This window comes from Cygnus atratus, chromosome 2, assembly GCF_013377495.2.
Source record: "Cygnus atratus isolate AKBS03 ecotype Queensland, Australia chromosome 2, CAtr_DNAZoo_HiC_assembly, whole genome shotgun sequence".
Taxonomy (NCBI): domain Eukaryota; kingdom Metazoa; phylum Chordata; class Aves; order Anseriformes; family Anatidae; genus Cygnus; species Cygnus atratus.
The window spans coordinates 19,387,186-19,409,691 of NC_066363.1; the positions used below are offsets into that span (position 1 = coordinate 19,387,186).

At 56.1% G+C, this 22,506-nt stretch overlaps 1 protein-coding gene and 1 long non-coding RNA gene across 4 annotated transcripts; one reads left to right on the forward strand and one right to left on the reverse strand.

The window, feature by feature from the left end:
- The first annotated feature begins 354 nt into the window (after window positions 1-354).
- Window positions 355-6,375, forward strand: LOC126913186 (uncharacterized). The gene is made up of 2 exons (XR_007707836.1): window positions 355-594; window positions 4,573-6,375. It is a non-coding gene; the product is annotated as an uncharacterized LOC126913186 (long non-coding RNA).
- On the reverse strand, window positions 5,932-22,453 carry BMI1 (BMI1 proto-oncogene, polycomb ring finger). 3 transcript variants are annotated; one of them, XM_035545336.2, is made up of 14 exons: window positions 22,276-22,453; window positions 20,578-20,689; window positions 20,421-20,484; window positions 20,272-20,306; window positions 19,585-19,662; window positions 11,214-11,347; window positions 10,785-10,881; window positions 9,980-10,035; window positions 9,797-9,847; window positions 9,426-9,534; window positions 9,290-9,335; window positions 8,644-8,742; window positions 8,176-8,256; window positions 5,932-8,092 (listed from the first exon to the last, which is right to left on the reverse strand). In XM_035545336.2, exons 1-14 carry the CDS (start codon window positions 22,403-22,405, stop codon window positions 7,763-7,765), a joined length of 1,422 nt encoding a protein of 473 aa, XP_035401229.1. In that variant the 5' UTR covers window positions 22,406-22,453; the 3' UTR covers window positions 5,932-7,762. The 3 variants fall into 3 exon arrangements, with proteins under 3 accessions (XP_035401229.1, XP_035401227.1, XP_035401228.1); XM_035545334.2 differs by lacking the exons at window positions 19,585-19,662; window positions 20,272-20,306; window positions 20,421-20,484; window positions 20,578-20,689; window positions 22,276-22,453 and adding an exon at window positions 16,364-16,947; XM_035545335.2 differs by lacking the exons at window positions 5,932-8,092; window positions 8,176-8,256; window positions 8,644-8,742; ... (4 more) ...; window positions 10,785-10,881; window positions 11,214-11,347 and adding exons at window positions 18,156-18,511; window positions 19,763-19,819; window positions 19,905-19,965 and having other exon boundaries at window positions 19,606-19,662; window positions 22,276-22,449.
- Between the last annotated feature and the right edge of the window lie 53 nt (window positions 22,454-22,506).

Consider the following 22,506-nt stretch of genomic DNA (forward strand, 5'->3'; position numbering starts at 1 on the left):
GCACCCACGCGAGTCTGCCGGGGCGCTGCGGGGCACGTCGGGGGCTGGAGCCGCGCCCGCCGCCCCCCGACGGCCCGTTTATCTCCCGAAAAGCGGGACTTCACCGCTTTTCCACCGCGAGGGCGTGAAGGGGGAGGTTTGACACGGAGGGGCGAGGGGTCCCCGACCCTCCCCTGGCTCACCCCACGTCCCGGCGGCAGCGGGACGCCCCCGGCCCACCCTGCCCCGACGGGGCGTCCGCCGGCCGCCGCTCGGCGAACACCGGGCGAACCGTTTGGGCGTGCTGCTGCTGCTGCTGGAGGCTCTCAGCACGGGGCCGGGGGGCGGTAAAAGTGAGGGTTTCAGCCCCCGCTCGCCCGCCCGGGCGTGCTCGGTGGGAAGGGCAGAGCGCCCGCCCCTCGGGATTCCCCCGAGGCACCGAGGTCGGAGCGCTGGGCTTTCGGAAAGCGGGGGGGCGAGGGGTTACGCGTGGAAAGGTTCGCGAGTGGAGGGGAGGTAGGACGCTCAAGTGCTCTCACGAAGGCGTGCTGAGCTCGGGGTGTCGTCCTAAGCACCTACGGATAACAGGGGTAGACCCTAGTCTGAGATACGAAGGTAAATATTCGAACCGCTGGGCTGGATGGCTTCGTTTGCCGGTTCAGGGTTGGCTTTGCCATCGCTTGGCTTTAGCGTGGCCGCGGAGTCCCCTCCCCGCTCCCTGCACGATGCCTTCGGGTCCCGCGGTGCTGCGGGGACCCCGCTGCGGGCTTCGGGCAGCGGCGTTCATTTGCGGGACCTTCCTACCGAGCAAACTAGTTCTGGGGGGGGCAAGGCGGAGACGTCGGGGCGCTTCAAACCCGCTAGGGAAGGGAATTCTCCTTTTTATTCACCGAAGAGGACGACGCTGGCACTGGAGCAGGCATTTGTCCCGGCGCGGGTTTGGCTGGTGGGGATCAGCGCGTCGCCACCGCGCTGGGCAAAGGCAGGAGAAAAATCGTAAAGGGAGAAATAAACTGGGAAAGGGCAAAAATATTTCGGGTTGGCTTGCAGGATGGGACCAGGAAATATCAGCTGGTTGGGGCTGAGCCTTTTTTTACCACACGCAGATGGTTGCACCTCTGGTTTCCTGCGGAACCGCCGGCGCTTGTGCAGTACCATTAACAAAAAAAAAAAAAAAAAAAAAAAAAAAGAGAGAGAGAGAGAGAGAGAAATAATAACAAATATTTTTGGGACGGTCCAAAACTGAAAGCCGGAGCTTAATTTATTCTGGGCAGCTGAAAGGAACGAGGTCTTCCTTTGTGTCTGTTGCTCCGGGGGAGGGTGCGCTCCGGCTCGGCGCTGGGCGCTGCCCGCATCTCCATAGGCAGCAAGGCGAGCGCTGCACCCACCCGTGCCGCTGGCAGCTCCCAACAATGCGCCCAGACAATGCGAGCCGAGCCGAGCCGAGCCGAGCCGAGCTGAAGGCGGGGGGAGGCTGGATTTGGCAAACCCCAGTTCGCCCGCCCCGTCCTCCTCGCCCCGTCCTCGCCCGGGAGGGAGCGCGGAGCCTCCCGGCTGCATCCCGAGCCGCGGCCGGAGGTGTAAGGAGAGGCACCGGCAGCAGGAAAGGCTGCGAATCGCTGTCGTGTGGTTGCTATTAGCAACAAATCAGCTGAACAGCCTGCAAACCCCGAGCACCTAGCGCCGAGGTGGCGACGGGAGGCTGCGGCCGGGGAGGCCGGCGGGGCTGGGCAGGCCGGCGAGGCCGGGAGCCTCCCCGCGGGGAGCGGCGGGGCCGGCGGGGGGGGGGGTGGCTCCGCCGGGGCGCAGAGCCCTGGCTCTCCGGCGGAGGGGAAAGGCAACCCGCTAAAAAGAGACAAAATGGCAGCCTCGTAGCCATCCCTCTCGGCGCCAGCCTCGCCTCCGCCGGCCCTCGCCGCTGCCAGCGAGGCCTCGGGGCGCGGCGTTCCCCGGGGCTCCGGCCGCGGCCGCTCTCCCTCCGCCCCGGCGCGGCCGGCCGGGCTGCCCCGCCGCCGTCCCGCACCGGGGGAGGCGCCCCCGCCGCTTTGCGGTGCCCGCTCCGCGCCCCGCGCAGCCCGGCTGCGGCCCGACGGCTGCCGGAGGCGCAGGACGCGCGCAGGTTCCGCGCCCCCGCACCCTGCCCGTGCCAAGGCAGCGCCTCGCAGCACCCTTCTGGCTTAATTTTTATTTTTATTTTTTATTTTTTTGCCCCGCATTTCCTAGACGAGTTTTTGGGCTTGAGTACGCGGGGCTGTGTGGGGTGTTTCCTTTTCTTGTCGTGTCTTTTCTTATTTTCTTTTCCTATTTTTCTTTTTTATTATTATCATTTTCATTTTTTCCATTTTTATTTTTTCCATTTCTATTCTTCCCATTTCTATTTCTTCCATTCTTATTTGTTCCATTCTTTTTTTTTTTCCATTTTTATTTTTTTTTTCCCTACGTCCACCCCTTTCCGGCAGCCTCCAGCAGCCTCGGGACCTTCCGCACGCCGTCGTCTCCCCCCGCCCCCGACTCCTAGCTCCTCGTCGAGGCGGCACCGCTGGAGCATCCCCGGCACATGCCGAGGGAGGAGCGAGAAACGCCCGTGCGGGCAGAGCCGCCCGGGTGCTCCGCGTTCAGCCCCGGCTCCCGGGGCGGCGCCTCCCGGCCTCGACCTCCCTCGCCGGGGGGGCGGCCGTCGGGGGTCCCCGTTAGCCGGGAAGCGTCCCCCCGCCGCCGGGGAGGCCCGGCCCGGCCGCTCCCGGTGCTCATCCCCCGCCGCACCGGCGCTGGGCTGAAGCATCCAGCCCTTTGTCTCCGCGACGCCGAGCTGCGCGCCGTGAGGATGCCAGCGCCAAATGGCCGCCGAGCCCCCCCGGGAAGCCCCCGGAGCCCCGCGGCTCCCGGAGGAGGGCTGGCACCGGCCGGCCTCGGGGCGACGCGGGGCAGGACGGCGGCACGGGACCTGCAAAGCCCGTCCGGGGCGCCCCGCCTGGCGGCACGGCCCCGGCCCCGGGAGCCGCGGGGCTCCCGGGGGGGTCCCGGGGGGGTCCCGGCGCCGCTCCCGTCCGAACCGGGCGGCGGGCGGGGAAGTTCCGCGGGCTCCAGGCGGGAGCTGCGCAGGCGCAAGATGGCCTCTGCCCGGGCGGCGGCGCGGGGGGCGGCCGGGGGGGGGCCGGGGGGCCCGATCCGCGGCGGGGCGGAGCGGCCGGGGGGGGTCCCCGGTGGGCTCCCCCCGGCCCGGGTAGCCTCGTCCCGGCGCGGCTCGCCGCGGTCGCTCGGCGGCTTTGCGCGCAAGTTGCGCGGCCGCGGGGCTCGGCGGCAGCGCGCAGCCCCCGGGAGGTGCCCGCAGCGTCCTGCCCCGGGGCTGCGGGGCCGGGCTGGGGCTTCCCGGGGACTGCGCGTCCTTCCCGTGTGGCTGCTCCTTCTGTAATTACCGCGGGTTAATTAACGCCGATATCCCGTCCCCGAAGGCGGAGGGGCCGAGGGTTGCCCCGCTCTCCGAGGGTTTTGCTTTTGTCCCGGCGGGGGTCCGGGAGCGGGGCTCGGGGCTCGGGGAGCTCCCCGCAGGCACAAAGCCGGCCCCGGAGCAGGGCAGCGGCTCGGGGCCGGGGAGCCCAAAGGCGCTCCCGTCCTGGGAGGTAGGCAGAAAAGATGAAAAAAAAAAAAAAAAAAAAAGAAAGAAAGAAAGAAACAGTTTAGAGTAAAATAAAGGAAATCCGTTTCGAGGACCCAGAGGAGAAGCGAGAACGTTAAAAATTAACAGCGGAAACAGGAAACACTTAGCTGGGTAAACAGAGGCTCCCAATTTCGCCGTATTAAAGCCGGGAGGGCGCAAGGTGCTCGCCGGCACCGCGGCCGCCCGCGCCCCGCCGCGGTACCTGCCTGCGGCCTCCCGCCGGGGCCGGGCCGGGAAGCGGGGCCGAGGCGGGGAGAGCCCCGGTCCTCGCGAACCGCTGTGGTGGCAAAGATCGGAACTGCAGGAGCTGCCGAGCGCCGGGAGCCGAGCCGTCCGCCGGAGATGCGGAGAAGGGAATAGCAGAGCTCCCCGCCGGCGGGGAGACGGGACGGGAGAGCCGGGGGCGAGGTGAAGGCGAAAGGATGCTCGGAGAGGGTCGGGGGGAAGGACGGGGTCCTCGTCCCGGTGTCAGCCCCCGACCCCCGGCAGGACCCGTTTCGGCAGCGCTTTGGCCATCCCATGCGGAGCGGGCGATGTCCTGGGCTGAGGAGGGCGGCCAGCGGCACGGCCTCGACGGCTGCGGGGGAAAAGGGAGGAAAACGGTTTTCCGCCTGGAAGGACGCCTGCCGCTTTCTTTGTCCCTTCCCTCGGGCTTCCGAGCCCCCATTCATTAGCAAAGAAAAAAAAAGGAAAAAAAAAAAAAAAAAAAGAAACGGGGGAGGACTTCTCAGGGCGAGGTTGCCCGCAGCTCCCCCCGGGCCGGCCGGGCCCCCCGGCAGCAGGGCAGGACAGGCCCCCCACCGCCCGCATTTTCGGGCACATCAGCCCGGTACCGGCCTGCTCCGTACAGGTCTCTCCGAGCCACAACTTGGTGCTCCGGGGCTAACGGCTCGGCGGAGCGAGCTCCTCATGCTCCTCCTCTTTCTCTCTCGCAGAATTTTGTGTGCCTCCCTCCCGTTCCTGCCCGTCTTCTGCTAAAGCCTGGGAGCTCCTTGCGCTCCTTCTCCCTCTCCTTCCCGGGGCAGCACCGCCGGGAGCGGTGCCCCCGATCCGGCCGGGCACAAGAGCACGGCTCGGGGCTGCAGGCGGCTGGAGCCGGGCGGAAATTTTGGACGGGCGACCACGGAAAAACCTCGCTTTGCAGCGGGCACGCACGGCGCCTGCCCCTGCCTTTGTCCAGCCGGACTGTGGAACAGGCTCCTAAAAAACGCAGCACACTTCGGCTTCCATCCCGAATCCCAGCAAACGCAATGTCGGGTGGCGAAAAGACCCCTCTTGCACGTGGATAGCCGGGATTTCTTTCCAAACAGCGGGGACTGACATGCATTTCTTAAAAATCCCGTTCTCTGTATGGCTGCGAGGGGAAAGCCGGTGGAAGCGGGGAGGCTGGTGCCGCAGCTCCGCCAGCGGAGCATCCTCAGCCCGCCTGGCATCGCCCTCCCGGACCTGCTCGGCACCGCGCTGCCAGCTGCCCAGGGCCGGCAGCTCACCAAAAGTTACTTTCACAGGCTGCCACAAGCATCCTCGGCGGCTTCAGCAGCCCGGCAGGGAGATACCGGAGACGTTTGTTCTTTTCCCAGGCGAACCGGGAGAAGCCGAACGCGCTGCAAGAGTTTAAAAAACCTCGGGGGGAATCATCCACCTCCTGCTTCAGCGCCTCGTGCTGCGCGGACACTTCGCAAAGAGCAGAAGAAGTTCCGTTTAAAGGCTCCAAGGGGTGGTTATCAGCTCCTTCCAGCGCAGATCAGAGCAGCGTGCGAACGCACAGCCCTTCGGGTTGGGCTCGGTGTCGGGCTCGGTGCGACTTAAGTCAAAGAGCCCCGAGGAATTAACTCCTGGGGTTGAGGAATCACGCCAAGACACACACCCGGTCGCACGGAGAGGAACCTTTGCATTGAAACGCCTTTGGCTGCAGGGTGTTTTGAGAAGGAAGGCAGAGCAGTACGGGCAGAGCATGGGGTTTGCCAGCACAGAAATTACGGGGAAAATGCCCTCTGAGCTTCGACATGGGCTAAACTCGGACACAAAGGACGCGAAACTGGCTGGAAAAGGGGGAATACCCCCTTTGCTGATCGCCAAGAATAATCCGAGGTCAAATAAAGAACAGCAAATGTTTCCTAGGTCGGCACCCAAAACAAATCGTGGCAATTTCTAGGCAATTTTGTTGCTGTTATTTTAGTACCGTGCTGTTCTGTTCATTAAAAATCTTTTTATGCCCCCAGAAAAAGTGGAACTGAGAACGTTTCCCCTTTAATACCACATTATCAACACAGCTCATTTGCTATTTTTCAATGAATTATCCCTTTTATTTGTTTATTTCTTTGATCAACTATAAATGAAAGTTATTCGTGTATATAAAACTGAAGTTTTTACTGTTGAAATTGAACTGTACATGTTTACTACAGGAAAAAATATCAACTCTTGTTTAACAAGACATTATACATCAATAAGCAATAACCTTGTGGAGGATTTGCAATCACCTGGTCTATAAAAACAAGCAGGACAAATAACAGCAATTTATATGCAAAAGTAATGATTTAATGACTATAAGCAAGACAAAGCAATAGAATTGTGCTTCTTTTGCAGACTGGAGACAATGAAATGTTTAACTACAATTTTCCCGTACAAACATGAAACAATATCCATATAGAATAAACACCCTCACAAATGTATAACTGATGGGTGATGAACACACACGAAGTTCGACCAAAGCAAAGCACAAACTGAAAAGTGTTCTGGGCTGTTCATATTTTATGTCGGAAAAGTTCCTTCTACTGAAAAAAAATAATACCCTTAGAAGCCTCTAATAAAATGCACCTATTTGCAGGCCATTAAAGAGGAGGCATTCTCCACAATTTATTGGAAATATTAAAGTACCTGTTAAATTTTAATGAAGTTAGTACTGTACCATATACATAAATATTAAAGCAAATTTAGACAAAATGCCTTCATCCAGCAAATTGCTGGTTCCTTAAAATTTATACCAAATAGTTTATGGCTTCTATAATGATTCCATGTGCTTTTAAAAACACAATCCCACCACACCAAATAATAAAAAGGTAATCAAACAGGTCAATTACTTTCATCTTCCTTAACTTTTTTTTTTCTTCACTGCATCACTTCAACAACATTTGGTAAAGTAAAAATATACCACTTGGAAAAAAAAAAAAAGACAAAGGCAGTAAAATGCTTTTAAGATTGCCAATTGCCCCCAGGTTATCAGAGACTCGAATGTGCTTTCCCAATACTGTAGCTTTCACACACAAAGTGTTTCTCACAGTATGAGCAAAGCTCAAACAGGCGGCATCTGCAAGGGTCGAACCAGTTTAGAAATTTAACAACCATATCATGAGTGCATGAAACACAATATTTTCTTTATAGTATTTATAAATATATCATACAATACTGTTTCCTGTTATGTCATATACCAATATGGCATTGTACAATAAGCATAATGCCATCTGATTCTTACAAAAGCGAATCATTTAAACAAGTCAGTAAATAAAACGGTAATACCCGCTTTTAGGCATACAGATTGTAAAACTGAAGTTTACTTTTCTTTTGATCGGTTCTGCGCAGCAACAGAGAATTAAAGATGCAACATAAGAATCAAAATGGCTAATACGCAAAAATTGTTATTCACAGTGACATGGCTACATATATGCATTATTCTATGCATATTCTTTCCGTTTCGTTGGATTTCAAGATGAAAAAGCACTTGCTTTCTACAGGTTCACAAAACAGCATAATAACAATAACAATTGAAGAGAACGCAATGGAGGAGTTAGTCTGGATTAACAAACTACTTCCCAGGGTTTATATCAACTTCGGGAGACTCCCGGGTCCAGATGACGGGGACGGAAACAACTCCACATCATTCAGAACACATGAAGGTGTCGCTTCTGTTCGCTTCCCAGTCCTTCGAAAACAATTTACATTTCAATCTTGCGTCGCAATTAACGTCCACAGCGAATGTCACCTAGTCCGCCTTTTATAGCCAAGTTCAGTGTCACTACAAAAGAAAGCAGTTTGGACGATAGTCACATGTATTAGCATCTATAAAGCTGTAATGGCATGGAGAGATCTATAGAAAGGAGGGGCGGGGGCGGTAGTCTCGTGGGCCCGTCAACCGGACGAAGTGGCCGAGGAGCCGTTTATCGAGGTTTTCCGCGCTCTGTTGGTGAAGGAGGACTGGTGGTTACTGCTGGGGCTGCTGCTGGTGCCGTTCATGGTGCTGGAGATGTGCGGGAACTGGGGATGGGGAGACTGGACCGGCGTGCTGGGGCTGGGCAAACAGGAGGAGGTGGAAGGGATGCCTCCTGCTGGGCTGCTCGCCTTATCGCTCCCAGAGTCACTTTCTAGCTCCCCGCTGTTATTCAAGCCTTCCCTCTGGTGACCGATCTTCATTCTCTTGCAAGTGGGTCGCACTCTGTACTTGAGGGGCAGAGGGCCGTTCTGCAAGGCAAAGAGAAGCCCCCGTGAGCGCCCTGCCCGGCCACCACCGGGCACCCGCCAGCCAGGGCCGGGCTGCTAATTACCCGTCTCCAGGTGTAGATGTAGGCGATGTCCATTAGGGTGTAGTAGTCCTTCAAAGGCTCCTCTTCGTACATCACATCGATCTGCTCGAGACATTTAACCTTGCGTTAGCGAGCGCCCTGGTATTTACCACTACGCTGCCCCCGAGGTGACCATAGCCCCCAAACCATTTAAAAAACCGCTGTGCCAGAAATGGAGCTGGGAATTTTTGCATACATTAAACGTGTTTGTAATGAGTTAAGGAGCAATCTCTTGATACCTCGATATTTACATATAAAATCAGGGTGTCACCAAACTCTGCCTGGAGATACTGTAAAATAATGCTCTGAATGCCGTCAACATGTTGCAAACGCCCCGTTGTTAGCACTTGCTGGAAGTGACCAGAAATGTAAACCAAGCGGAGCGTTAACCAGTGTTAGTAGGGTTCCAACAGCAAGACTGATTAAACAAAAAGAAAAACCACTGGGTACCTGGAAAGTGTTAGGAATATCCATTTTACTCCGCAGGAACTTTCTTAGATGCATCACTGTCATTGCTGCTGGGCAGCGTAAGTATCTTTTGTCATTCACCTAATGACATAATAAAGGAAATCAGTCAACTGAGAACAAGCAATTACATCCACCAAAGCTGCATCTAACGTTTTATGCGATATTTAAAAAAATGCGCGTTATTAAATTCTGAACGGTACGGTAACAGTTTCTGCTGTTCTAAGGGACAATAGAAATAAGTGGTACCTTGTAGTTCCCGGGAAAGTAATTAAAAATGCAACTAATTTTATACATAAAGATTTGTATCTCATACCGAATCCCTGTTAAGAATGCATATGTGCTACATACTGACTTTTTAAAAAATAACCAATAAATAATTTATTGCAGAATGACAAAAATTAGGTTCAACTTTAAAAGCAATGCTCCAGGTATTTTTTATTTTTAAGAGCTGGTTGCATATACAGTTGTATGGAGCTGTTCTACCTCTTCTCTCCCTACTACGGCAGCAGGAGGTGTTCTCCTCTCGATCCGGACACAAATCTCCATCTATTTTTCTCAGCAACAAACCCACTCAAAAGATACTTGTGTGCGTGTCATGTTTCCTCTGGAGCAAAGGAAAGTTATTTACCTCTTCCTTTGATTTTTCTTTCTCCTTATTTCCTTTTCGTTCCAGTCTGGGAGAAGAAATGAAACAATTACAACAAATAGTAAATATAGCTGCTATCAGTCAGGTAAACATAAAATATTGCCATTCAGGAACTTGCCTATTCTGGTCAAAGAATTCAATGGATAAGCTTATTATCTCGTCGTCTGTTATAATTCTTTTGTCTTCGTCAGCCACTTCTCCCCTGTCTTCATTAGAGCCATTGGCAGCTGCGCAGAAATTTCCACAATAATTTACATTTTGAAATTCAAATCAGGAAGAATGGCAATTCTCAGCAACAAGAAAAAAAAATCTCCACAGCAAGATTATGAATTAAATCTACCAAAGTGCTAAAACAATGAACTTCCATTACTCTGGATTTACATCTTAAAATTCTATCGTGGCACCGCTTAATTTGTAAGGCAAGAAGGAAACAGGGAAGCATCTAGGTCAATGCTACAGTTATTCAAGTTGTGAACGAGAAGCGTTTACCATCAGCCGACGGATGAGCAGCATAAAAATCCCTTCTTCTTTTCATTTCATCTAGGTGGAAAAGCATACATTTTTGTCTTTTAGTACGTGCTCTGTAACTGCTGGCAGCGAGACAGGACAACAGTTCTGGTTTGGGGTTTTCTACTCTCAAGGAAAAAAAAACACACTTATTTAACTACTTACTTTTGAAAAGGCCTGGCACTAGCTTGTATACAATATCTTGGAGAGTTTTATCTGACCTGAAAAAAAAAACAACGACCATAAAATTAAGCAGATGAAGCAATATTTTAATCCGAGTGGCAGCTCCTCATTTATAATCTTTCACAACAATGAGGCATCTCCTACAAAGCAGGAGGCTAGTCATAAAAAGTTAACTTACAAGACCTTATAATCAAGCTAACACTCTTCTAAAGGCTGCTATAAAACAACACCCGAGCGATCTGCGGCACAACAACTGAAAAATAATTCTCTCAGACTGGAGGAAGGCCCTGAAAACTACCGGTCCTCCAAATGAAGAGGGAGAACGGGAAAAAGCAACAGCGAGAAGAAAATATTCCTGAACCGAGAAGCCTGCTCTCGAGGCTTTTGACTTTCAGCCTCAAAAGTTTGAGCAGCATTTTATTTTTTCCATGGCTTTGCTGGATGGCCAGACTGAAGCATGTCCGTGAGAAATGGAAAGTGGGGATAAAAACTGTCGGATCGGTATCCATGAGAATGGGGGGGAGAGGGAGAAGGCATTGTGGCAGCGGTTAGCGTATGCAAAAAGAAGACCAACAGCAACTTTTCGGCCTCGCATCCAGCGAAATCTTCAATTTCCATCAATGACAAAACTCCAAAGAGAGAGCCTACGCGCAAGTTAGCTCGGAAATTGACAGCTCCTTTCAGATTTAAATGGCACACCGAGAGATAACATCAGCACAATCGCCGCTGGCCTCCCCAGCCGGAGGAAAACCAGGGGAGCGCGCCGCACCTCGCCCCCCGCTCCTACCTTATGTTCAAAAGCGGCCGGGTTTTGTGAACTTGGACATCGCAAATGGGGCAGTACTTGCTCGTCTCCAAGTAACGCACGATACACGTCTTGCAGACTGCAAGGCAAACACGGGAAGCCTTTTAGCCAGAGGTGGAGGTGCCGCCGGAGCATGCATAGAGCGAGGTGCGATCTTCTCAGCTATGCAAGCCCGCAGATCGTCCATCGGCAGAAGCGCGCTGCTTAAGCTCAACAAATACCCAAATAAGCCGCGATTAACATGAAAAGGGGACGCTCGGAGTCCATATACTCGGACTTTAACAAAGAGAGCGGCAGGGCCGGCGGCGGGAGGAAGCCGTCCGCGGCGGGGCCGGCCGGGGGGCGGCTGTCCCGGGGCTGTCCCGGGGCTGTCCCGGGGCAGGGGCTCGTCGGGCGCCCGCGGCTACTTACAGGAGTGGAGGCACTCTATGATGGTCGTCGCGTCGATGAAGTACCCGCCGCAGAGCACGCACATCAGATGGGGGTTTAGCTCCGTGATTTTGATCCTGGTGGTCCGGTGCATTTTGCCGGCGGACCGGGCGGCTCTGCAAGACACGCGAGCGGCCGGCGGGCCGGGTGAGCGGGGCCGAGCGCCGCGTCCCGGCGCCGGGGCCCCGAGCCCGGCATCCCCCGGTGGCGGCGGCGGCGGCGAGCCCGGGTCCCGGGGCGGCTCCCGCGGCTCCGGGCGGCTCGGGGCCGGGCTGGGCGCAGCCCCGCGGAGGCGCGGCCGCGGCGGCCCCCGCGCCGCTCGCTCCCCGCCGGGCACCGGGCTCTCGGCGGGTCCGGGCGGCGGCTCTCGGCTCGGCGGGGAGCCCGGGGGGGGCCGGCCGGGCACCGGGCTGCCGGCGAGCAGCACAAAGGGGAACCGGCGCCTCCCGGTGCGGCTGCCCTGGCATTTCCGGAGAGCGGGGAGGGGCGGCGGGGGGGGGCGGGGGGGGGGGGGGGAGGGAAGGAGGGACCGAGGTGGGGGGGGGGGGGGGGGGGGGGGGGGACACGGGGGGACACGCACCTCGGAGCGGGGTCCGGGCACCGGGGCCGGCCCGACAGGGGGGTCCGGGCGGCTGCCGCTGCCGCTCGGTGCCGATCCGGATCTGCTCCGCTCTCCGAGGGGGTTGCTATAGCAACTTACACTTACACTTGGCATCCTGCCACCGCTGGGAACACACGAGAGCCGGGCGGGGGGGCGGCCGGGGGGGGGTGGGGAGGGAAGGGGGGCCGGGCCGGGCCGGGCCGAGCTGAGCCGGGGCCCGGGGGGGGTGGGACACGGGGCCCCGGGGGGCTACCCGGGGGGGCGGGGGAGCCCTGGGGGTTTGGGAGCCCGGTGGCGAGGGGATGGGGAGGGGGGAGGACGGGCAGGGGGGAGGCGAGGATTTGGGGGGGGGGGGGGGGCGGGGGCGGGCCGGGGGGTGCCGGGTTGCGGGGTCTGAGCCCGGCGGAGGCGAGAGCGGGAGGCTCCTCCCGAGCCTCGGCCATTTCGGCTCCTCGCAGGGGCCTCTCTCCACGTCGACTCGGGGCGAGGAGCTGGGCTCGGATCGCTCCGCTCCCCCCCCTCCGCTCCCTCCTCCCCCGCGCCGCCCCGCCGCGCTCCCGGGCCCCCCGCACCGCCGGCGGGGTGCTGAGCCCGCTCCGCGCCGCGCCGCCGGGGTCCCGCCGCCCCCCGGTCCCCTTCCCTCCGGTCTCCCCTTCCTCCCCCTCCGCCCCAGCTCGCTCTCTCTTTCTTTCCTTCCTTTCCTCCCCCCCCCCCCCCCCCCCCCCCTTCTTTTGAGGCTCATTTGAAAAGCCTCCCGCGGACGAAGCGAGAGCGGTGCAAAGTTTTGCAAGAGGTGGAAAGTGATTTGCAGCACCCCGGGGCAAGGTGCTCGGGTGGGAGGCAACGCACGGCTCCGGATCCTTAAAAAATAAAAAAAAAAGCAAAAATAAAAATAAAATAAAAAATAAATAAAGTATAACCGCCTCCTTTTCAGTAATAAAGCACACCAAGGGAAGGAGAAAAAAAAAAAAAGCCCAAACCGACTTTAAACGGTACATTAGTGACAACATGCAAAGGACCATGTGACCAAATCATTCCTAAAGCTAAATCAACACCTTGTCAACACAATGCAGCGACAAGAGTGAAAAACAAATGTCATTTTCACAGTCTGAAAGCCATAAACCCCCATCGGATGCAGTGGCACCAGCGCTACATGCACGCGTACTATTTAAAAATGAGAGGGAATAAGAGCTAGAGGGGAAAGTACACAGTGGGAAAATACCCTATCAGCCACGTCAGTTGCAGAGCGAATTATTTTCTGTCAGGCAGATCCTGAAAAATGCGAGGTACCCGTGTTACCGAGCTGCATGCTGCTCGTTTTCCCATGTCGGCGCCCCCCAGCACAGCGGCTCGGCTGCCTGTCCCCCCTGTCGCCCAGCCGCAGCCCCCAGCCGCCTCTTGCGAGCTGGGGCAGCCTCCAGACGCGAGGCTCTCCCCAGCTCCTCGCGAACTTCGATGCTGGGCAGCGCAAGCAGCCCCACAGCCCGAGCTCCGCAAACGCTTTGAATTTCGGCCAGCCCGCCCAGGACAGGGGTAGGGTATTTCCCGAGGAGCGCACACACAGCGCCAACGAGCGACCTTAGCAAGGAAACTTCTGCTGCTGCTGCTCCAGGAGAAGCTCGGGACGAGCCTCAGAGCAGGCTCCCCCAAACCGAAGCGGAGCCAGCAGGCGAAGAGAAAAGCCAAGTGCGAAAAGCCCCGAGCGACGGCAGGTCCCCGAAGCTGCTGCTGGCACCGGGCAGGAAAGCGAGCCCCCCGCTTTTTGGGGCTGTGCTGCCGCTGCCAGGGTCCCTGGCCCCCCCTGCACCCCCGGGCGGCGGCTCGCCCCCCTCCAGCACGGGCAGAGCCGGGGCTCCAGCCCCCGGCCCCCCGAGGCAGCGGCTGCGGGGTGCCCCCGGGTCCCTGCCTGCCCCGGGCTGCCTCCTGTTCGTCCGAGCCAACACCTCGGAGCTGACAAATCCCCGAAGTAAAAAACCCGTCGGTGAGCGGGGTCAGGCGAGCCGGCTGCTAGAATTCCTTCCTCGCCAGCCCTGACTTTCTGGGACAAACCTTGCAGGACATCGACGCGTTTATTTCACGCGAGCCCAGCCCCTGCCCAACCGGAGGAGGATTAAATTCAACCGTGAAACCTGTTTTGTCGAAGCGACCCCCTAAACGCGGGTTATTTATTGCCCGGACTTCGAGTTATCTTTGCCATCAGAGATTTTTCCCGGCGAGCAGAAGCAGGCAGGGAACCCCTCGCCGACAGCCGCCCGAGCAGGCACACGGACACGCGTGTAAATCCCTGCGTGGGGGCCACACCAACCCGGCGCGTTTCACTCCAGCAGCCCGAGCTCAAGATTTTGGGAGGAGGGAAACCCTTTCGGTTTTTTTTTCCTGCTCGTGGTGATAAGACGACGAGTACCGACACTTCACACGGTCAATACAAACAGCCTCTCAGCCAGGACAATACTTATTTACACATTGACACATGGGACAACCAGACGTAAAATATAGGAAGATAATGCTTGCTGGAAGCAAACACTGCCAGCCGACTGATTATTTAGAGGCCTTAAACGGGCTGTGTCAAAATGAGGAAAAACAGAAGTGCATTCTCCTGCTGAGGATCAGCTACATTATTAAAAATCCATAAACGCAATAAACTATCAAAGCTCGCCTGACAGGTCTCTGACAGAAAATACACCCGCAAAAAAAAAAATTTAAAAAAAAAAAACAGAAACATCACGGGGGCAGGTCTGCACACTTGGCACCTATATCCACTCGGGAAAGTCTCTCCTCATCAGGGAAGAAGCTGTCATGCCACATCCTCACCTACTATCAGCCAGACCCACTTCTACTGAGAAGTCTGTTATTGCTCTTTCACGTAAGAATGCCCCCATGTGTTTTTTAAGGAGGGATGGTGCTCCTTTCAAAGGAGGCATAGGTGGCTCAAATATCCTCGCCCAGCACGCTGCGGCCAGGAAAAGACCTGAATATTGGCAACAGAGTGCAAAAGGACCCCAGCCCCTTAAATAACCTCCCTGGAACTACATGAACTCCACAGTCGGTCCCCTTAAAAAAATGCACTAAAATGTTAATTTTGCATTCATTAAGGGATCAGGTAGGTCATCGCTTCGTATCTCTGGCAAACTGCAGCAAAAGTCCGTCTCAGTTTCCAGGACGTGCTGCAAATGGGCAGTCTCGGTAGTTTCCCCGGACTGCACTTCCAGAACCTGCCCGGTCTTTGGGACGGTCCCGTAAAACAGCCTGCTCTGAGCACTACAGACCACGCAAAAAAATAAAAATAAATAAATTTAAAAAAATCCATTTAGTGCCCAGCTTGCAAATAGGCACATGCGCCCAGGTTTTCCTGAACTTTTTTGAGAGTGGAGGAGCGAATCAAAGTTTCTAGCTGCTGAAAAGTGACTCTCTCACTTTTCCAGATACGCGTGTTTTTTGCCCATTTTTACCTGTTTATTCGCAAATATTTACAGCAAACAGGCGGAAACACCCCGCGTTATACACTGCCAAGGCCAGACAAACGCAAACACATCCGCAAGCAACTTCCCAGCGCTGCCCACAGCCAGCACGAGGATCCCACTCGTGACACCTTTAAGACCTGACAAAGGATTCCACGTTCACGTACCCTTCCCGGGCTCAGGAGGAAAAAGAAAAAAAATCCCCATGGCAGGAAAGAAATCCGAAAACCCCTCTCCGTCCCACGGGCACATCACCTTTGCTCCAAAGGCTCTAGCAAATCGCACACCCCAGTCCCCAAAGCTCGCAGCCAAACTGCTCTCTTTACCAAATTCAAAATAAAAAAAAAAATAAAAATAAAAGTTATTCCTCGGTCCTGGTCGCCCCCTCCCCGCCTCTCCCAGCAGGGACACCCCCCCAAACTTTCGCATTTGAAGCACAAATGTAAGAGGAGACACTGGGAACAACTGGGAACCGCCATCTTACGAGCCATCCAATTTCCCCCAAGTACTTGTCCAAGTTAAGTTAATAACATTTTCTGCTGGGCGCCCCGGAGCCTACCAACCCCTCCAGGAGGATCGCTACCCCCGGCGGCTCCGTCTCTATAAAATGGGGGCGTTATCTGACATTTTGGGCTCCCCCGGACGCCTTTCTTTCGGAGAGGACTGAAATCACTTGACCCAGGCAGCTCCAGATTTCACGACCGTCCCTGTTTAATCAAAATCTGCCTTTAAACAAAGGGCGCTCAGGCCGGGCTGGCAGCAGGGTCTGGAAATATAAATATTCTCCTCGGGGGCCATGTGCACAGAAACGTTTTCGGGGGCACCTGGGGGAAGAAAGGAACTAAAATTTGCCAATGTGGGTGCGCAGCGAAAGCGAGTGCACGGGCTGCTGCTGCTGCTGCGTGTCTATATGTGTGCGTGTGTGGCTGGAGCAGCCTGTCAGCGCTTTTCCCAGCCGGAGAGCCGGGGGGACACCTAGGCTCCCCTTTGCAGCCCCCAAACCGGCCGAAAACCGCCGCCGAGCCCCCGCCGCCCCCCGCCGTCGGTGAGGAGACACCTCGCTGCATACATACCCGGAGGAAGGAGCCGGCGGGGGACGATCGGAGCGGCCAAAAAAGACAATGAAAGTTAAAAGTCGTTCAGCAGAAAATGAATGTGAGCCAAGCGGCCATCTTGAAATGAACTGCAGACGCTGTCAATTGCAATAAGCTTATTGCTGCTGCCGCCGCCGCTGCGCTCCGCTCATGTTAGTTACAAAACGCCCGGGTTTTCTCCTCGCTTCCACCGACCCTTCTGGCTCCCTCTCGCTCCCTCCGAGCCTGCCTTTTTGGGTGGCTCAGGCGCCGGGAGCGCAAAGTCTCGCTAATCCGGATGGGTCCTCTCTCCACCAGCCCATTGTCTCTCCCTCTTCCCCCCGCTCTGCCTCTCGCTTTCGCTCTCTCTCTCTCTCTCTCTCTCTCCTCTCTCTCTCTCTCTTTTTTTTTTTTTTCTCTCCTTTTTTTTTTTTTTTATTATTATTATTTCATAGTTGGTGGCGAGGGGGGGACGCGGGGGGGGGGGGGGGGGGGAGGGAGGGCGGGAGGGTGGAGGAGGGAAAAATGCAAGGCTGAAGGCACACACTGCAAACTGACACCGGCCCCAAAATGGCTCGGAGTTCGCCCGCCCCCGCCAGCGTCACGTGGGGCTCCTCATTCCTTAAGGGTGGCCTGGGAATTAGCGGCCGTGCCGCCGGAGCCCGGCAGCCTCCCCGTGACCCAATCCCGCAACCTCCTCCTCCTCCTCCTCCTCCTCCTCCTCTCCTCTTCTCCCTCCTCCTCCTCCTCGCCCTCCCCCTCCTCCTCCTCCTCCTCCTCCTCCTCCTCCTCCCCCCCCCTCCCGCCGCCCCCTCCCCTCCCCCCCGGCCCTACACGCGCGCCGCCGCCGCCTCCTTTTCGCCGCCGCCTCCCCGCCCCGCCACGGCACGGCTCGGCTCGGCACGGCACGGACCGACCCCCGCCCCGGACCCGCACCCACCGCCCCCACAAACCCCCCCCCCCCTCTCCCCCACGCAACGCGCCCGATTCCTCCTTTTCTCACCCCCCCCCCCCCCCCCGCCCGCTCGGGCTCTTCTCTCTTTCATCCCCTCCGCTCCCCCACGATCACGCGTGACCCCCCCCCTCCCACACCCCACGCCCCCCCCCCCCCGGACACCCCCCCCCGCACTTGTTGCGCCCGCCCCGTCCCGCCCCGCGTGGGGACGCGCGGCCGCCGCCCGCCCCGTCGGGGCCCGCAGCCCCTCGGAGGGGCCGGGGAGCGGCGGGGGGAAGCCGCCGCCGCCTCCCGCAGCCCGGAGCCCGCAGCCCGGGACACGCCGCAGCCCGGCCGCGGAGGAGCGGGGCCGAGGCCGGCCGGGTGCCGTCGGGCGGGGAGCGCCGAGGGATGAGCCCCGCTCGGCGCCTCGTGGGGGCGGCCGGGTCCCCCCGACGTGCTTCCCCCGCCGGCAGGTGCTCGGCCCCGGCCACCTCGGGGCGGCGGAGAGCAGGGGACGAAGGGACGAGGCCCCCCCCCGAGCGGCTCCGGGAGGCGGGAGCCGCCGCCGGGGCTCCTCCGCTGCGGCGGGCGGGCGGGCTGCGGGGCGAGCCGGCCCCCAAGAAAATTCAATTAGGGCCCTTTCCGCCTCCCGAGCCGCCGCCCGACCTTGAAGCTCGGCCGGGATGCGGGATCGGCCCGGTTACATCCCACAGCGTGACAGGGGCGAGTCCCAAACGCCCCGTGGCGGGGAGGCGGTGGGGCCGCGCCCCGTGGGGCCGGGGCCGGGCTCCGCAGCCCCGCTGCTAGGGACGGCCGCTCCCCCCCCCACCCCACCCCCCCCTCGAAAAAGAGGAGTAGGAGCGAATAAACTTTATTAGAAACCAAAGAAACAGAGGCACAGGGAAAGGGAAGGAGCGCTTGGAAGACAGCAGTTGAGCGAACGTTTAACTCGAGAGGTGATCTTCCGAAAAACTAAGCAAGGAATACCAACTGCGGTCGTAAGAACAGCTATTTCACTTAATTCTCATCCAGGAGATCATTAAAAAAAGCTTCAGATCACGAGATGTAAATGGAGATGAAAGACATTTGTCCTTCAGAAGACGCTTTTAGGAATCAGTACGTGAGCTCAGCAGGCTGACACCTTCCTTCAGTCACATCTGAGTCGCTCTTTCTAGACTCTTTGCAGCATCTTTTAGTTTTCCCACTAAATCCTGAGAGAGGGAACACCGTCTTAGAATAAACATTTTTTAAAGGTCAGCTAGCAGTAGAACAGAATATTCTTTTACACGCAGAGGGAAGGGGGACCAGCATCCTATACCACAAAGAATTGTTGCAGTTGACAAACAATGCCAGCAAGTAATTAAATAAATTCCTTTTTTTTTTTAATACTGTTGTAAAAAAGTCAGAAAAGTTGGAACTGAAGGAAAATGCCTTTTAACGTATATGACCTCCTAAAATATATCACTGTTTTTAATGTGCAGATTTTATTGGTATGGTTACAATGGCTGGTGCTAACAGTTACTCGAAGCTTGAGCACTATACACATTTCTAAAATCCTGAAAATATTTTGAGTGCAATTTTGTACTGGGACCATTCTCCAGACAAAGTACACCAGGCTTAAGTAAGTCAGTGAACCAATTTTAAACACTCTCTAGCATGTCAAAGACAACTTTGGAGACACATGTGAACCAAGCGGCAGTGTAAACCTGGAGTTTTAATATCTTGCCTTCTCTGCCCCAGCCCCTCTTCCCACTCTCCCCCGGTTTGCTCACTTTCAAGCATTACAATACCTCCATTGTTCAGTTACACATTTAAATCGCTAAACAAAGATCAACGTTTGTTTCACTACGTTTCTGACGTGCCATTAATGCCACTGAAGAGGCTCCAGTTCGTTCTCTATTTTTACTCGTGACATATTTCAGTCAGTGAACTGCTTTCCTTAATCATTTCCCCAAACCACGGGAAATCAGAGTTTCAGAAAAATGATGCATCCCCTCCCAAATATACCCAAATAATTCATTGGTTATGAAAACTGACCAAATATTTACGCACACATGGAAACAACACATGCAACCAAAATCAGTTACTCTACAGCTTCATTTGAGAAGACAGCAAGACCACATCTAAGTAATTTTGTCAGAAGTTTCTCCCATACCCTCCCAGTTCTGGATTTTTATTTTATTTTTTATTATTTTTATTTTTTGAGCATAGTTTCTATCACTTAATTATGATTGACAAGGTGTTAAAAACATTTACATCCACAACTGGGGCCAAGTATAGAAACAATGAGGAGGGAAAGAAGTACCTGCAATTGCTCCATCGTGCAACTAAAACTAACATCTGGGTGCGATCCTGAATCACTCTGAGGGGAAAAAAAAAAAAAACACCAACAAAAGACAGTTTTATTAAAAAATGACATGATATTGCATTTTTTTCCTCTGAGGGTGGGAGCAGTACCGTACCTCCACGTTTAAGGTCACCAAATAGGAAGGCTGGTAAGTTTTATGAAGTTGATTGGTCTAAATTAAAAACAAAGAGCATTGAAAAAAGTCAGGTCTCAGCACTGGGACGGACTAAAGAAACACGTTGATGCTTTGAGATTACCTTGATCTGATATTCCAAGCGCCAAGACACATCAGTTATATGGAGGGGAGATCTGCCTATGCTGAAAGACACAACAGTAACAAGTTCCCTACGCTAAAAGTTAATTTTCTAAAGCTGCCCATCAATAAAGTCAACAAGATACTGGTAATGTTCCTTGAAAAGTTCAAAAAGTTACTTAAAAGTGGAATCCTGAAAGGAGGAAGGAAAGTTTCAACAGTTGTTTTCTAAGGTCTGTTAAAAATGTAAAAAATAATAAAAATAAACAATTTTTTAAAAATCAATATTTTTTATTTTAATCAGGTAAAGTATGCATGGATGTTTTCCAGGAGAGTTTCAGAGTAGCTTTAACGGGCACTGATTCACCTACCTTCCCAACAGGATTTCCAAGGCATCCTTGTTTTTCTGAAGGAAAAAAAGAGAAAGAGAGGGGGAGAGAAAGGAAAATATATTTGGAAGCTTCAAACAAATTGCTACGGGAGAAAGAAAACACCAAGATGTTCGAATTGGATTCAAAACCTGATATTCGGTGCAAAACTGCTCGATTCTCTCTTTATCCAATTTACAGTCTTCCAGGCACGTGCTGCGGGGAAGCAGAATTTATCGGCCCTCTGCTAGCACCGGCTCGGCCGCGAGCCAGGGGAGCAGTGGGGTGGCCGCAGGGCGCTGCTGGTACCTGATGGCAGCCACGTCGGCTCTCTGCTTTCCTGCCTCCAGAATGCACGTCGCGGCTGCGGCGTGGCAGTGCTTTAACACCGCCGGGTCGATATCTTGCAGGTCTGGATCGTCTGCAACAAACGCCCCGCTGAGGAGGACAGCGCGGAGCCCGCAAACTTCGCCGTGCCACCCTCCCGGGGACGGGGAAGGGACGAAGGGGAAGGGACGAAGGGGAAGGGACGAAGGGGAAGGGACGAAGGGGAAGGGACGAAGGGGATGCTATGGACCCCGCGGTCCGTCCCGGCGCTGCGCCTAAATCTCCACCCCATTAAAAATGATAGAAAAAAAAGCACCGCGAGGAGAAGCTCGGTTTCCTCTGCTCGCGGTTCCCCGGGGCGGCTGCGGGTTAAAGGCAGGCTCGCAGCCGGGGCACAGCCGCCCCCCTCCGGCCCGGCGGGGTGCAGGGTGCGGGGAGCGGGGTGCGGGGAGCGGGGAGCAGGGTGCGGGGAGCAGGGTGCGGGGTGCCGGCCGGGCTCGGCCGCTTTGAAACCTCCCGGCGGAGGCGGGCGTGCAGCGGCGGGGCGGCCCCGCGCAGCGGCACCCTGGAGCCGGCCGCGGGCGAGGGTCCGGCCGCGGTGCCGGGGCGGTGTGCACGCACCTCTGTGCTCGCACGCGCGGCGCCGTACGCGTGCACACCCCCGCGTGCATGCACACGCGGCTATGTGCGTGGTCACGCGGCTATATGCATGCAGGCGGTCCTAGACAGACGCACGCCCCTATGTGCATGCACACAGTCCTATACGCACGCAGACTTATTTGCCCGCATGCAAACCTATATGCACGCATAATCTTATATTCATGCATAACCCTATATCCATGCACACCCCTATGTGCATACACAGCCCTATATTCACACGTGCAAGCCTATATGCATGCATACCCCTATATTCATGTATACCCCTATGTGCATGCACACACACATGCACACCTATATGCATGCACACCTATATGTGTGCATACCCCTATATTCACTCATACCCCAGTATTCACGCATACCCCTATAAGCATGCACACAGTCCTGTTTGTACACAGACCTATATGCACGCATGCACGCCGATGTGTGCATTCCCCTATATTCATGCATGCCCCTGTATGCATGCACACAGACCCCTATATGCACACAGACCTATATACACGCATGCAAGCCCGTGTGTGTTCCCCTATATTCATGCATATCCCTATAAGCATGCACACAGTCCTACATGTACACAGACCTATATGTATGCATGCAAGCCTATGTGTGTGCATTCCCCTATAGTCACACATACCCCTATAAGCGTACACAGACCCCTATATGCACACAGACCTATATACACGCATGCAAGCCTATATGCTTGCATTCCCCTATATGCATTCACATCCCTATGTGCACGCACACCTCTATGCGTGCACACCCCTATATGCATGCACACCCCTATATGCATGCACACCCCTGTATTTATGCGCACCCCCCTGTACACGCACAACCTTAACGCTGAGCACCGCAGCCCCACGCACGACCCCCCCACGCACACACCCCCCACGCTCTCCCCGACCCCCTCGGCACACCGCATCCCCCCCCCCCACCCCCGCGCAGGTGCCAGCAGGAAGCCCCCTTAACACCCCCCCCCCACCCCCCATCACAAACATCCTCCTTTACCCCCTCCCCGCTTCTCACCCAGGCCGCCGGGGGGCTGCAGGAGGCCGCGGAAGGCGGCGCGCAGCAGCGCGGCGTAGGCGCGGCGGGGGAGGCGGCGGGGGTCGCCCAGCAGCCGCCACCCGCCCTGCGCGGCCGCCGACAGCTCCATTGTGCCGCCGTGACCTTCGACACGCGCCACGTGACGCGCGGCAGCTGATCACCGGCGGCGGAGGCGGGGCGGGGCCGACCGGGACCGGGCGCGGGCGGGCG

What these genes read in the sequence shown, in the direction of transcription:
- BMI1 (XM_035545336.2), bottom strand. Translation starts at nt 22,405, where the DNA reads ATGGAGCTGTCGGCGGCCGCGCAGGGCGGGTGGCGGCTGCTGGGCGAC. An exon ending in ATATTCCTAACACTTTCCAG is followed by an intron (nt 8,257 to 8,643) that starts GTACCCAGTGGT and finishes TGTCTCGAGCAG; the next exon opens with ATCGATGTGATGTACGAAGA. An exon ending in ACATCTACACCTGGAGACGG is followed by an intron (nt 8,093 to 8,175) that starts GTAATTAGCAGC and finishes TTTGCCTTGCAG; the next exon opens with AACGGCCCTCTGCCCCTCAA.